Source organism: Dendropsophus ebraccatus, chromosome 14 (assembly GCF_027789765.1).
Source record: "Dendropsophus ebraccatus isolate aDenEbr1 chromosome 14, aDenEbr1.pat, whole genome shotgun sequence".
Taxonomy (NCBI): Eukaryota; Metazoa; Chordata; class Amphibia; order Anura; family Hylidae; genus Dendropsophus; species Dendropsophus ebraccatus.
This window is the reverse complement of record NC_091467.1, coordinates 55256997-55273011: the sequence shown is the minus strand read 5'-3', so window position 1 is coordinate 55273011 and position 16015 is coordinate 55256997. Positions and strand designations below refer to the sequence as shown.

At 55.2% G+C, this 16015-nt stretch overlaps 1 protein-coding gene and 2 pseudogenes across 1 annotated transcript; all 3 read right to left on the bottom strand.

Moving 5' to 3' along the window:
* Positions 1 to 5586: 5586 nt before the first annotated feature.
* LOC138772268 (uncharacterized) lies at positions 5587 to 12392 on the bottom strand (the record flags this gene model as incomplete). Its single annotated transcript, XM_069952554.1, has 2 exons — positions 11381 to 12392; positions 5587 to 6160 (listed from the first exon to the last, which is right to left on the bottom strand). Coding segments are annotated over exons 1-2 (1338 nt in total), but the record flags the coding sequence as incomplete, so codon positions are not given.
* LOC138773649 (U2 spliceosomal RNA) lies at positions 6776 to 6918 on the bottom strand (annotated as a pseudogene).
* Positions 12393 to 12409: 17 nt separating the features above from the next.
* On the bottom strand, positions 12410 to 12552 carry LOC138773691 (U2 spliceosomal RNA; annotated as a pseudogene).
* Between the last annotated feature and the right edge of the window lie 3463 nt (positions 12553 to 16015).

Sequence of the window (16015 nt, the reverse complement as noted above, 5' to 3'; positions counted from 1 at the left end):
AGGGCTGTCGTCCTCCTACCCTCCTTCTCCTTCTCCTTGGGCTTCTGCGCTGCTTGGGCTGCGGCCGGCCGCTGGCTGGTCGGAGCTTTGGCAACAACGGATGCCCACGTTCTCTTTTCCCTCTGGGGGCAGGCCCTGTAGCTGTTGTCCGCAAGTCCGCAGAGGTTACAGGTCTTTGCCTTCGGACAGTTCTTGGTCCCATGCCCTGGCACTCGGCAGACTCTGCAAGAGTCTTTGCTGCAGTCATTCGCCTGATGACCCTTCTTGCTGCATCTCCGGCAGATCTGCGGCATATCCGGGTAATAGATAAAGCCTGGAGCGTCACCCAGAGAGAGAGAGCCTGAGGCAGGTGCTGGAAACCGTCGTCCGGTGACTCACGACCACCGACCACTTGCCAGTCCAGAATCCAAGGCTGTTCAGGATCTTGGAGGGTTCCTTGACCACTGTACAGAACCTTGCGAGGAATGTGGCAATGTCCTTGCCTGGGATATACGGGTTGAGGATTGAAACAGTCACCCGCCTCTCCTCCCTTTGGATTAAGCAGTTGCTTACAAAGCGAGAAAAAGGGGATTCGGGCCTCGCTGCCTTCACCTCGCTACCTCCTGCAGGTGTTGAAGGAGGCAAAAGTCACATAGAAGATCCCAGTGAAGAAGAAAATGCTGAGGGTTTCAGCCTTGGAGAAACCCTGGTCCAGGACAATCTTCTTAGCGAACACATCCTCGGACGTGTCCGGCTCTCTACCATCCACCTTCTTCAGTCGCATGGCCACCGTAGTGCGCATCCAGGGCTGCAGTGTAGGGACGTCTGGATCCGCAGCCTTGCTGGTCGTCGGCTGAGCTGGGGCGGCAGAGGCATCCACGACCTGGGCCTCCTGGCTCTTCCTCGCTTCCTTCTTCTGCTGGGTCTTCTTCTTCTCCTGGGCTGAAGAGGCCATCGCTTCTCCTGGTCGAGCTCTTTCCTGGTGGGCGGAGCTATGTAGATCCTCGTCGAAGGGGGCGGAGAGATGCAAATCCTCGTCACCGGCTTCTTCGGGGTTCAGCGTCGTCCTTCTCGGGGTTCCGGGGCGTCTTCGTCAATCGTTCGTCGGCAGGCGGGATCGAAGTGGTTCTCCGGTCAAACCGTCGGGCACAGGACAATCGAGCAGCAGGCCGAGAGGAAGGTTCACTCTCGTTCCTGGGGAATAGCCCTACACCCAATAGCTGCAGTGAGCTTAAGACGAATTAAATCGCCGATGCCCAAAGGCCGAGTGCAGGGGGTACCCCAGGACCTGAGCTGTAGAGTCAAGGCAGTTCAGTAAGAACAGATTTTTTGATTGAAAATATCTTTATTACAATCAGTCGTCGTCAGGCATACATAAACTGTGACGCAGCACAGTTCAATAAATAAGACACTACATACTCAGCACCATGGTACAACATACAGCACAGGCTCCCTACGCTATACATCATACCACCCGCTACACTAACATTCCCGCATACCTTAACCATCCTAAAACAACAAACAATAAAGCAATACAGACAAGTGATGGGGTAAGGGGGGTGGGAAAGAGGGGGGTAGGGAGGGGAAATCACAAGCCCGAAGCTTTATTGAAAGACAAAACAACACAAGGGGAGAGGGGGAAGGAGAGGGGTATCAATCCTCTTCTTCCTGGTCCGATCTGTCCATGATGGAATAGTCTCTGAGCAGGCTGTGGACCAGCCTGCGGCAGTCCAGAAAGGACATCCTCTCCTTCTTCAAAATGAGGCGGTTCCTGGCAAGCCATATAGCGTCCTTAAAACAGTTCATAAGGCGCCAGGCCTCCCGGGTTGCCTCATCGCCGAAATTCCCAGGGAACAGGCCGTACAGCACCGCGCAGTGCGTTAGCCTGTTCCTGGGCACACAGTCGCTGAGTTCAAGTTCCAGGGCGTCCAACAGGCCCTGAGCAAACGGACACTGCCAAAAGAGGTGCAAAGATGTTTCCTCCACGAAGGGGCACCGGGGGCAGTACCGCGTTTTGCACAGGTTGCGGGCATGCATGAATGACCTGAATGGCCATCCAAGACAAGTCCTTGTGCCCGTTGGTCAACTTCGCCGAAGCCACATTAGTCCATACAGTCTCTGCGGTGGCCGCAGTGAGCCCTGGAACGAGCTCCATAGAGTCCTGTGCTCTGATGAGCTTGTGGACAGTTTTTGGCTTCCACAAGTCGGGCTTGAGTCCCTCCAGTTGGTGTTCCCTCACAAACCTGACGACACCCCCGTAGAACCAGGGAGTGTGCCAGTTGTAAGGGATGGAGCTGTCCCACTTGTCCCAGCTCAGACCCCTCCAGAGGGGGGGGGGAGGAACAGGCGAGACATGGACCTGCCCGCAGAGCCATTCTTCTGTTGCAGAGTCCTCCGCACACAGTCACATACAAAGGCTGCCCGCAGCAAGGTAGGGATATCCGGAACACCTTTTCCGCCCTTGCGGGGTTCCTTGTACATCACGGAGCGCTTCACTCTGTCCATTTTGGAGCCCCAGATGAAACGAAACACGGTCCTGGTGATGGCCCTGCAGACGGTGACATGGGGGGGCCAGGCCTGTGCGGTGTACTGGAGCACAGGCAGAACTTCGTTCCTCAGGACCAGTGCTTTGCCCTCAATGGTGAGGTGTCTGAGGCTCCACAGCCCGATCTTTGTGTTGACCTTAGCCAATCGCTCTTCCCAGGACTTGAGGGCCGCGCCTTCCTTTCCGAACCAGACTCCAAGGATCTTGATGAAGTCCGGTTTGATGGTAAACGGGAAGGGGGCGGAGGAAGCCAGGTGCCACTCCCCGAAGAGCATAGCCTCCGACTTCCCGCAGTTGACCTTTGCCCCTGAAGCCTTTCCGAACTTCTCGCAGGTCTGGACGAGTGCAGCCACCGAACGCTGGTCAGCGCAGAAGACGGTCACGTCGTCCATGTACAGCGAGCACTTGACCTCGTGTCGATCGGGTCCGGGTACGGTGATCCCTCTGATCTCTCGGTTCTGCCGTAACGCTCCGCGAAGGATTCTATAACACAAACAAAAAGGAGAGGTGAGAGAGGGCAGCCTTGTCTGACCCCAGAAAGAACCAGAAAGGGGTCAGTCTTCCAGCCGTTCACCAGTACCCTGCTGAAAATATCAAAGTACATAACGTTAACAAAGCGACAAAACATATCACCAAGTCCTAACCTACGCAGTGCCCTGCCCATGAACTCGTGAGAGACCCGGTCGAAAGCCTTCTCCTGATCAAGGCTGACCAGGGCCGCGTGTGCACGGCGGCTTTGGATGTAATGGACCGTGTCCCTCACTAGGGCGAGGCTGTCTGCGATCCTGCGGCCGGGAATGCCACAGGTCTGGTCCAGATGGACGACCTGACCGATGACCTTCTTCAGCCGGTTGGCCAGCACCTTGGCGAGGATCTTGTAGTCCACGTTCAAGAGAGAGATGGGACGCCAATTTTTCAAGTCACATCTCTCCCCCTTCCGCTTATACAAGATCGTGATCATACCCTCCCTCAACGACGGAGGCATTCTGCCCTCCACCACCATCTCCTCGTACCGCTCCAACAGGTCCGGGCAAATGAGATCCCCCAGCGCTACATAGAGCTCCGCTGGGAGACCATCACTGCCCGGGGTCCTGCCAGGCCTAAAGGATTTAGCGGCAGAGAGCAGCTCCCCCACAGTCAAGGGGGCGTCCATGGCCGACGCACCTGCGGGATCAACAACGTTAGTGATACCTGACAGGAACTCGTCGGCCACGTCGGAGTCGGTGGTCTTCGGGGCGTAGAGGCTGCGGTAGAAGCTAGTGACAACCCCCATCACGTCCTCTTTGCCCTTCCGCAAACATCCGGTCTCATCCCGCAGCTCAGTCAGGGGCGTGTGGCCGGCGTGGAGTTTCCTGAAAAAGAACGAGTTACATTTCTCACCCTTCTCCAGGTTCTCCACCTTGGAATGGAAGACGATTCGCTTGGATTCCTCCTCAAAGTGCCTTTGCAAGCTCTTTTTGGTCTCCTCCAGCTCCTCCTTCACGTCCCAGCCGCACCGGAGAAGGTCTTGCAGTGACCGCAGCTCGCGCTGCAGCCTCCTGAAGTCCCTCTTTCTTCCGCACGCCTCTTGAGGACTCTTGGCCTGAAAGAAACTGCGAAATTGAACCTTAACAAATTCCCACCAATCACTAACACGCTCAAACATACATTTCTCATTGCGCCATACGATGTAGGCCTCTCTAAGCTCAACCCAGAACCTCCTCCTGAGCCAGCAGAGCACAATTCAGCTTCCAAGAGCCTGGGCCAGATGGGAAACCATGGCCCAGAACCCCTTGAAACAGAATGGCCCTGTGGTCAGAGAAGAAGCAGGGAACCATAGAGTGCCTAGTCTGCCTGACTGCTCGAGAGGCAAACACAAAGTCAATCCGAGAACGGAGCGAGCCATCGGGGCGGCTCCATGTATAATTAACAGAGCCGTTCCCGATGGACCCAACAACGTCCTGCAAGGATGCTTCAGTCACCATCTAGATGAGCAGTTTGGATGTGACATCCAACTTGGCAGATGTCCCAGAACTGCGTCCGTCCGCTTCAATGGGGCAGTTGAAGTCCCCACCCAACACTACAGCCCTGGTGGTTGCGAGCTGGGCCCGCAGGGCCTGGAATAGTTCCAGACGCGCACCCTTCTCAGGAGAGGCATACACATTGATGAGCCTTACGGGCTCCCCCGCCCAAGAGCCGTCTGCAATTAGCAATCTGCCACAGACAAGCTCCTGAACAGAATCAAGTGTAAAGTTGCCTCCCCTGATCAGGATGGCGACCCCTGCGGACTTACAGTCGCCCAGTAGGAGGGACCGTGGGACCACTGCCTGGCCAGATGGTTGTAGGACCTAGAAGAGGACAGAGCACATTCCTGCAACATATACACATCGCACAACTGAGCATTTAAAAACGAAAGAACTGTCTGGAATCTAGACCTATCTCTCACACTCCGCACATTTAAGCTAAAGATGGAAAGATTAGCCATGGGAATAAAAAAGAAAGTTTAGTCGCAGACATTATACGTCACCAGTCCGGTCGGGCGGATCCTCTTCTTCGGGGCCCGCCGGCTCGATCCATGCCCTTATGCAGTCCTCCACCGCCGCTTTCAGGTGTGCATTCTCTGGGACGTCTTCGAAGTCGAAAGCCTCCGGTTCGTCGACCAGATTCTCCACCACCTGATCCATGCCGCTTTCCTCCGGGAGGTCATCTTCGCAGACCTCGATGATCTTTTTCTTGGAGGTCTCAGCCGATGGGCTGTCCCTCACTTTCCTCTTCCTGTCGGGAACCACTGTGGGGACAAGAGGGGGAAAATCCTCCAAGGAGAGAACCACAGCAGCGGGAGGAAAGGTTAGTGCTGCTGGGTTGGGGGAGTGGGGTGGGAGGGTGGGGGTAGGGGCGGGGGACAGGGGACCCACTGAGGCAATGGGATAGGGGAGGGATTCCTCAGTGGGGGTGGGCGGGGAGGGAGAGGGGGGAGGGGGGGAAGGAGGGGAGGGGGAAGGGGTAGGGAGGGCGGGGGTGGGGGGAGGGTTAGGGGCCGTCGTCCTCTTACCCTCCTTCTTCTTCTTCTTCTTCTTCTCCTTCTCCTTGGGCTTCTGCGCTGCTTGGGCTACGGCCGGCTGCTGGCTGGTCGGAGCTTTGGCAACCACGGATGCCCACGTTCTCTTTTCCCTCTGGGGGCAGGCCCTGTAGCTGTGGTCCGCATGGCCGCAGAGGTTGCAGGTTTTTGCCTTCGGACAGTCCTTGGTCCCATGCCCCGGCACTCGGCAGACTCTACAGGAATCTTCGCTGCAGTCCTTCGCCTGATGACCCTTCTTGCTGCATCTCCTGCAGATCTGCGGCATATCCGGGTAATAGATGAAGCCTGGAGCGTCACCCAAAGAGAAAGCCTGAGGCAGGTGCTGGAAACCGTCGTCCGATGACTCATCCCTGTTGAGCCTCACGACCACCGACCACTTGCCAGTCCAGAATCCAAGGCTGCTCAGGATCTTGGAGGGTTCCTTGACCACTGTGCAGTACCTTGCAAGGAATGTGGCGATGTCCTTGCCTGGGATGTACGGGTTAAGGATTGAAACCGTCACCCGCCTCTCCTCCCTTTGGATTAAGCAGTTGCTTACAAAGCGAGAGAAAGGGGATTCGGGCCTCGCTGCCTTTACCGCCTCCCAGTACCTACTGCAGGTGTTGAAGGAGGCAAATGTCACATAGAAGATCCCAGTGAAGAAGAAAATGCTGAGGGTTTCAGCCTTGGAGAAACCCTGGTCCAGGACCATCTTCTTAGCGAACACATCCTCAGACATGTCCGGCTCTCTACCATCCACCTTCTTCAGTCGCATGGCCACCGTAGTGCGCATCCAGGGCCGCAGTGTAGGGACGCCTGGATCCGCAGCCTTGCTGGTCGTCGGCTGAGCTGGGGCGGCAGAGGAAGAGGCATCCACGACCCGGGCCTCCTGGCTCTTCCTCGCTTCCTTCTGCTGGGTCTTCTTCATCTCCGATGCTGAAGAGGCCATCGCTTCTCCTGGTCGAGCTCTTTCCTGGTGGGCGGAGCTAAGCAGATCCTCGTCGAAGGGGGCGGAGAGATGCAAATCCTCGTCGCCGGCTTCTTCGGGGTTCAGCATCGTCCTTCTCGGGGTTCCGGGGCGTCTTCGTCGATCGTTCGTCGGCAGGCGGGATCGAAGTGGTTCTCCGGTCAAACCGTCGGGCACAGGACAATCGAGCAGCAGGCCGAGAGGAAGGTTCACTCTCGTTCCTGGGGAATAGCCCTACACCCAATAGCTGCAGTGAGCTTAAGACGAATTAAATCGCCGATGCCCAAAGGCCGAGTGCAGGGGGTACCCCAGGACCTGAGCCGTCAAGTCAAGGCAGTTCAGTTAGAACAGATACTACACTTGATCTTAGCCAAAAGGCCGAGAAGCAATTTTTTTTTTTGATTGAAAATATCTTTATTACAATCAGTCGTCGTCAGGCATACATAAACTGTGACGCAGCACAGTTCAATAAATAAGACACTACATACTCAGCACCATGGTACAACATACAGCACAGGCTCCCTACGCTATACATCATACCACCCGCTACACTAACATTCCAGCATACCTTAACAATCCTAAAACAACAAACAATAAAGCAATACAGACAAGTGATGGGGTAAGGGGGGTGGGAGAGAGGGGGGTAGGGAGGGGAAATCACAGGCCCGAAGCTTTATTGAAAGACAACACAACACAAGGGGAGAGGGGGAAGGAGAGGGGTATCAATCCTCTTCTTCCTGGTCCGATCTGTCCATGATGGAATAGTCTCTGAGCAGGCTGTGGACCAGCCTGCGGCAGTCCAGAAAGGACATCCTCTCCTTCTTCAGAATGAGGCGGTTCCTGGCAAGCCATATAGCGTCCTTAAAACAGTTCATAAGGCGCCAGGCCTCCCGGGTTGCCTCATCGCCGAAATTCCCAGGGAACAGGCCGTACAGCACCGCGCAGTGCGTTAGCCTGTTCCTGGGCACACAGTCACTGAGTTCAAGTTCCAGGGCGTCCAACAGGCCCTGAGCAAACGGACACTGCCAAAAGAGGTGCGAAGATGTTTCCTCCACGAAGGGGCACCGGGGGCAGTACCGCGTTTTGCACAGGTTGCGGGCATGCATGAATGACCTCAAGGGCAGTCCCCCCTGAATGGCCATCCAAGACAAGTCCTTGTGCCCGTTGGTCAACTTCGCCGAAGCCACATTAGTCCATACAGTCTCTGCGGTGGCCGCAGTGAGCCCTGGAACGAGCTCCATAGGGTCCTGTGCTCTGATGAGCTTGTGGACAGTTTTTGGCTTCCACAAGTCGGGCTTGAGTCCCTCCAGTTGGTGTTCCCTCACAAACTTGACGACGCCCCCGTAGAACCAGGGAGTGTGCCAGTTGTAAGGGATGGAGCTGTCCCACTTGTCCCAGCTCAGACCCCTCCAGAGGGGGAGGAGGAACAGGCGAGACATGGACCTGCCCGCAGAGCCATTTTTCTGTTGCAGAGTCCTCCGCACACAGTCACATACGAAGGCTGCCCGCAGCAAGGTAGGGATATCCGGAACACCTTTTCCGCCCTTGCGGGGTTCCTTGTACATCACGGAGCGCTTCACTCTGTCCATTTTGGAGCCCCAGATGAAACAAAACACGGTCCTGGTGATGGCCCTGCAGACGGTGACATGGGGGGGCCAGGCCTGTGCGGTGTACTGAAGCACAGGCAGAACTTCGTTCCTCAGGACCAATGCTTTGCCCTCAATGGTGAGGTGTCTGAGGCTCCACAGCCCGATCTTCGTATTGACCTTAGCCAATCGCTCTTCCCAGGACTTGAGGGCCGCGCCTTCCTTTCCGAACCAGACTCCAAGGATCTTGATGAAGTCCGGTTTGATGGTAAACGGGAAGGGGGCGGAGGAAGCCAGGTGCCACTCCCCGAAGAGCATAGCCTCCGACTTCCCGCAGTTGACCTTTGCCCCTGAAGCCTTTCCGAACTTCTCGCAGGTCTGGACGAGTGCGGTCACCGAACGCTGGTCAGCGCAGAAGACGGTCACGTCGTCCATGTACAGCGAGCACTTGACCTCGTGTCGATCGGGTCCGGGTACGGTGATCCCTCTGATCTCTCCGTTCTGCCGTATAGCCTCCGCGAAGGATTCTATAACACAAACAAAAAGGAGAGGTGAGAGAGGGCAGCCTTGTCTGACCCCAGAAAGAACCGGAAAGGGGTCAGTCTTCCAGCCGTTCACCAGTACCCTGCTGAAAATATCAAAATACATCACGTTAACAAAACGACAAAACATATCACCAAGTCCTAACCTACGCAGTGCCCTGCCCATGAACTCGTGAGAGACCCGGTCGAAAGCCTTCTCCTGATCGAGGCTGACCAGGGCCGCGTGTGCACGGCGGCTTTGGATGTAATGGACCGTGTCCCTCACTAGGGCGAGGCTGTCTGCGATCCTGCGGCCGGGAATGCCACAGGTCTGGTCCAGATGGACGACCTGACCGATGACCTTCTTCAGCCGGTTGGCCAGCACCTTGGCGAGGATCTTGTAGTCCACGTTCAAGAGAGAGATGGGACGCCAATTTTTCAAGTCACATCTCTCCCCCTTCCGCTTGTACAGGATCGTGATCATACCCTCCCTCAACGACGGAGGCATTCTGCCCTCCACCACCATCTCCCCGTACAGCTCCAACAGGTCCGGGCAAATGAGATCCCCCAGCGCTACATAGAGCTCCGCTGGGAGACCATCACTGCCCGGGGTCCTGCCAGGCCTAAAGGATTTAGCGGCAGAGAGCAGCTCCCCCACCATCAAGGGGGCGTCCATGGCCGACGCACCTGCGGGATCAACAACGTTAGTGATACCTGACAGGAACTCGTCGGCCACTTCGGAGTCGGTGGTCTTCGGGGCGTAGAGGCTGCGGTAGAAGCTAGTGACAACCCCCATCACGTCCTCTTTGCCCTTCCGCAAACTTCCGGTCTCATCCCGCAGCTCAGTCAGGGGCGTGTGGCCGGCGTGGAGTTTCCTGAAAAAGAACGAGTTACATTTCTCACCCTTCTCCAGGTTCTCCACCTTGGAGCGGAAGACGATTCGCTTGGATTCCTCCTCAAAGTGCCTTTGCAAGCTCTTTTTGGTCTCCTCCAGCTCCTCCTTCACGTCCCAGCCGCACCGGAGAAGGTCTTGCAGTGACCGCAGCTCGCGCTGCAGCCTCCTGAAGTCCCTCTTTCTTCCGCACGCCTGTTGACGACTCTTGGCCTGAAAGAAACTGCGAAATTGAACCTTAACAAATTCCCACCAATCACTAACACGCTCAAACATACATTTATCGTTGCGCCATACGATGTAGGCCTCTCTAAGCTCCTCCAGAACCTCCTCCTGAGCCAGTAGAGCACAATTCAGCTTCCAAGAGCCTGGGCCAGATGGGAAACCATGGCCCAGAACCCCTTGAAACAGAATGGCCCTGTGGTCAGAGAAGAAGCAGGGAACCATAGAGTGCCTAGTCTGCCTGACTGCTCGAGAGGCAAACACAAAGTCAATCCGAGAACGGAGCGAGCCATCGGGGCGGCTCCATGTATAATTAACAGAGCCGTTCCCGATGGACCCAACAACGTCCTGCAAGGATGCTTCAGTCACCATCTCGATGAGCAGTTTGGATGTGACATCCAACTTGACAGATGTCCCAGAACTGCGTCCGTCCGCTTCAATGGGGCAGTTGAAGTCCCCACCCAACACTACAGCCCTGGAGGTTGCGAGCTGGGCCCGCAGGGCCTGGAATAGTTCCAGACGCGCACCCTTCTCAGGAGAGGCATACACATTGATGAGCCTTACGGGCTCCCCCGCCCAAGAGCCGTCTGCAATTAGCAATCTGCCACAGACAAGCTCCTGAACAGAATCAAGTGTAAAGTTGCCTCCCCTGATCAGGATGGCGACCCCTGCGGACTTACAGTCGCCCCCGCCGGACCAGTAGGAGGGACCGTGGGACCACTGCCTGGCCAGATGGTTGTAGGACCTAGAAGAGGACAGAGCACATTCCTGCAACATATACACATCGCACAACTGAGCATTTAAAAACGAAAGAACTGTCTGGAATCTAGACCTATCTCTCATACTCCGCACATTTAAGCTAAAGATGGAAAGATTAGCCATGGGGAGAAAAGAAAAGGGTTAGTCACAGACTCATACGATACCACTCCGGTCGGGCGGATCCTCTTCTTCGGGGCCCGCCGGCCCGACCCATTCCCGTATGCACTCCTCCAGCGCCTCTTTCAGGTGTGCATTCTCTGGGACGTCCTCGAAGTCGAAAGCCTCCGGTTCGTCGACCAGATTCTCCACCACCTGATCCATGTCGCTTTCCTCCGGGAGGTCATCTTCGCAGACCTCGATGATCTTTTTCTTGGAGGTCTCAGCCGATGGGCTGTCCCTCACTTTCCTCTTCCTGTCGGGAACCACTGTGGGGACAAGAGGGGGAAAATCCTCCAAGGAGAGAACCACAGCAGCGGGAGGAAAGGTTAGTGCTGCTGGGTTGGGGGAGTGGGGTGGGAGGGTGGGGGTAGGGGCGGGGGACAGGGGACCCACTGAGGCAATGGGATAGGGGAGGGATTCCTCAGTGGGGGTGGGCGGGGAGGGAGAGGGGGGAGGGGGGGAAGGAGGGGAGGGGGAAGGGGTAGGGAGGGCGGGGGGTGGGGGGAGGGTTAGGGGCCGTCGTCCTCTTACCCTCCTTCTTCTTCTTCTCCTTCTCCTTGGGCTTCTGCGCTGCTTGGGCTACGGCCGGCTGCTGGCCGGTCGGAGCTTTGGCAACCACGGATGCCCACGTTCTCTTTTCCCTCTGGGGGCAGGCCCTGTAGCTGTGGTCCGCATGGCCGCAGAGGTTGCAGGTTTTTGCCTTCGGACAGTCCTTGGTCCCATGCCCCGGCACTCGGCAGACTCTACAGGAATCTTCGCTGCAGTCCTTCGCCTGATGACCCTTCTTGCTGCATCTCCTGCAGATCTGCGGCATATCCGGGTAATAGATGAAGCCTGGAGCGTCACCCAAAGAGAAAGCCTGAGGCAGGTGCTGGAAACCGTCGTCCGATGACTCATCCCTGTTGAGCCTCACGACCACCGACCACTTGCCAGTCCAGAATCCAAGGCTGCTCAGGATCTTGGAGGGTTCCTTGACCACTGTGCAGTACCTTGCAAGGAATGTGGCGATGTCCTTGCCTGGGATGTACGGGTTAAGGATTGAAACCGTCACCCGCCTCTCCTCCCTTTGGATTAAGCAGTTGCTTACAAAGCGAGAGAAAGGGGATTCGGGCCTCGCTGCCTTTACCGCCTCCCAGTACCTCCTGCAGGTGTTGAAGGAGGCAAATGTCACATAGAAGATCCCAGTGAAGAAGAAAATGCTGAGGGTTTCAGCCTTGGAGAAACCCTGGTCCAGGACCATCTTCTTAGCGAACACATCCTCAGACATGTCCGGCTCTCTACCATCCACCTTCTTCAGTCGCATGGCCACCGTAGTGCGCATCCAGGGCCGCAGTGTAGGGACGCCTGGATCCGCAGCCTTGCTGGTCGTCGGCTGAGCTGGGGCGGCAGAGGAAGAGGCCTCCACGACCCGGGCCTCCTGGCTCTTCCTCGCTTCCTTCTGCTGGGTCTTCTTCATCTCCGCTGCTGAAGAGGCCATCGCTTCTCCCGGTCGAGCTCTTTCCTGGTGGGCGGAGCTATGCAGATCCTCGTCGAAGGGGGCGGAGAGATGCAAATCCTCGTCGCCGGCTTCTTCGGGGTTCAGCGTCGTCCTTCTCGGGGTTCCGGGGCGTCTTCGTCGATCGTTCGTCGGCAGGCGGGATCGAAGTGGTTCTCCGGTCAAACCGTCGGGCACAGGACAATCGAGCAGCAGGCCGAGAGGAAGGTTCACTCTCGTTCCTGGGGAATAGCCCTACACCCAATAGCTGCAGTGAGCTTAAGACGAATTAAATCGCCGATGCCCAAAGGCCGAGTGCAGGGGGTACCCCAGGACCTGAGCCGTCAAGTCAAGGCAGTTCAGTAAGACAAGATACTACACTTGATCTTAGCCAAAAGGCCGAGAAGCAATAGCTATCTCACTCCTCATCAGTGCAGAGGAGAGTGCTGGCTAATAAGAGGTCTATTGATGTGGGTCAAAGGGGTGGTGACTCTCCTTAGGGAGAGCCTGTCATAAAGACGTGTGGAGACTTACAGACCATTGCTGCTCCACTGAGAATTCTGGGAAGAAATGATATGTAAAATAGCTCTCACACTTCTGAAGCATAGAGATGTCCCTTCAAGTCAAGTGCTTGCTTAAGAGGTGTGAGAGCTATTTTAAGCAAGCACTTGACTTGAAGGGACTTTTCTTTGCTTCAGAAGTGTGAGAGCTATTTTACATATTTCTTCCCAGTGGAGCAGCAATGGTCTGTAAGTCTCCACACGTCTTAGACGGGCTCTCCCTAAGGAGAGTCACTACCCCTTTGACCCACGTCAATAGACCTCTTACTAGCCAGCCAACACCCTGCTGTGCACTGATGAGGTGCACCAACCCCAAAATAGCTATCTGCAGATTTGCTACTCACCCTTTTGGCTAAGATAAAGTGTAGTACTGCTTGTGAGAGAGCAGGGAACCACACGGAGGGAATAAGGGTTGAGCAGGTGGCTTGCGTGGCAAGTCAGTTGGTGCAAGATGCCATGACCCTCCGGATCTGTGCCAGGGGCACGAGGGGGCTGAGAGCCGAGGTGCCTGAAGTGCTCTGGGAGTGGTGACCACCCCAGGGTGCCGTAACTCACTGGGGATGGGATCCCACTGAGTGAAAGCACTTAGCACGGTACTTCACTATCACCTCTTGAGCACACTCACATTTAGCTTACCGGTCTCCGGCTGTTGAGAGCTATGGGTAATTTTTATAGATCCGGCCGGATGTCCGGGCTGTATCACACAGCACACATCTTATTTATTTAATATATTTATTCTCACTGTGTGTTCACTTTGCACGTGTGTTTTGTCACCAGTGTCACCAGGGAGGCATGTGTGGCCATCAGGTTTCTTGCCTCCCTGCAACCTTGGGTCTTCCACGGGAGATAGCCAAACCGTTGGTATGGCTGCTTATCGGCGAACGCCTGGCAGGCTGACACTCGGGTGGTTGCTGTGAGTGGCATTGGTCCTCTCTCTGCTTCGGCAGTGAGAGGATATTTGTCCTGAACCCTCGCAGGTGCCTTTTGGTCCAGAGGGGGGGGGAATGTGGTTGGTTGGGGGGCCATCTCTTTTTAGAGTGGGCTTGAGATAGACCGCATCCTTGTTGCACTTTATTGTGTGGCAGGTCTGCACCTTTTTGAGCACTTATGTGCACGCTCCTCGGAGACTCGGGGGGGAACTGTTCTTATCAGTGAGCAGAGTACCACACAGATGGGGCATGGGTAGAACAATTGGCTGTGCAGTCAGAGCAGCCTTCCTAGTAGAGCATGGCCATCTGGAGTTGGGGCCATGGGGGGTTGAGAGTCGAGGTGCAGAAGTGCCCTGGAGTGGTGACCCCAGGGTGCCTGAACTTACTGGGGGTGGGATCCCACTGAGGAATGGTACTAGCACGCACTTCACATTCACACCCCTTTGAGCACTCACCTCTAATTTTCCGGCCTCTGGCTCTGTGAAAATTATGAGGAATTTTTATAGATCCGGCCAGATGTTCGCGCTGTTTTTCACAGCGCTTGTCTGATTTTATTTATTCTTTTTGTCACTGTGTTCACTTTTCCACGTTTTGTAGGATTAGGATTCCACTAGGATTCTTTGGGTTGCGGTCGCCTTTTGGGGACTCCTCGGAGGTCTAGAGGAGGCATGTGTGGCCATCTGTGCTCCTTGCCTCCCTGCACCCCCGTTTCTCCTTCGGGAGTGACCACCTTTTTGATTGAACGCGAATGGTGAGGGCCTGGGTTTATGCTTGGGTACGAGCTGTAGTTTACCAGTTCATTTTAGAGAGAGAGTTGGCTTAGTATAAAACCCCTAGTCAATGTTCTAAGGGTCCTATTCCACGGGCCGAGGAGGGCCCGATCAACGATGTAAACGAGCGGCGATCTGCTAGATCGCCGCTCATTTACTGGGCCTATTCCACGGCCCAATGATCGTTGAGCAAGGGCTGCAGGGACATTGTTACCGATGTCCTTGCAGCCCTTGCAGCATACATTACCTGTCCAGGCTTCTTCTCCGCGCTGTCTTCATCCCCGGGTCCCGCACGCTCTATCTTCAGAATGGCCGGTCAGCTGACAGGCCACACTCAGCCACTCAGCTCCGTCAGCTGACCTGCCATTCTGAAGATAGAGCGCGTGGGACCCAGGGATGAAGACAGCGCGGAGAAGAAGCCTGGACAGGTAATGTATGATGCTGCTGCTTGTCAAATCGTCGGTCGCCCGCCGCGCACCGCTATTAAACCATAGCGATGCGTGGTGGGGGAACAATGATTTTAGGTCTGGCCCTAAATGAACGATCAGCCGATGACACTATCATCGGCTGATCGTTCTCTCTATTTCACCGAACGATAATCGGACTAATCGGGCCAAATGGGGCCGATCCGGCCGATTATCGTTACTGTGGAATAGGGCCCTAAGGCTCATTGACCTAACGAGACTTGACTTGAAGGGACGTCTCTTTGCTTAAGAGGTGGGAGAGCTATATTACATATCTTTTCTTTATATATAAAGATCCCCTGATCCCTATTTTTACCCTATGTCAGGGAGTAGATATCTCTCTACTGTGGACGTTTCCTTCACATAAAATGTTATATTTACAGGAATATAATCTAGGCCAGTGTCAAGATCAGGTTCAACCTAAGGAAACTCTACTGTGTTGATCCAGGGGAAGGCAAAACCCCCTATGAGGCAGATGACAATTGCCCGATCACAGGGAGAAAATTCCTTCTCGACTCCAGGAGCAATCAGGATAATTCCTGGATCAATGTATCACCAGAAATCCAATGCCCATAACTTGTAATATTATATTTTTCAAGAACAGCATCCAAGCCTCCCTCCATTCCCTGTAGGATAGCCTAATATTCCACCAATTACCCATCTAACATTCCTGGTTATTTCATTGTGATTTTCAATCACTCTAGAGCAGGGGTACTCAACAACTTTTAGTGAAGGTCCATTTACCGGGGTCTAAAAAAAAACAAACTGGCATTTTCTCTCTCTCACCAGCCCTTTCAAATTAGGTACAAAGGGGGTGACTGCATTAGTGGTATATAGCCCCCCTGTTGCTTCCTCCTGAAGTATATAGCCCCCGTTCGCTCTCCCCCTCCCATATAGCCTCCTGTGTGCTCTCCCCTGTAGTATATAGCCCCATATGTGTTCTCCCCCTATAGCATATAGCCCCGCTGTGTGCTCTCCCCCTCCCATATAGCCCCCTTGTAGTATATAGCCCCCTGTGCGCTCTCCCCCAGTAGTATATAACCCCCTCGTGCTCTCCCCCTCCCATATAGCCCCCTTGTGTTATATAGCCACCCTGTATTATATAGCCCCCTGTGTGCTCTCCCCTTGTAGTATATAGCCTTCCTGTGCGC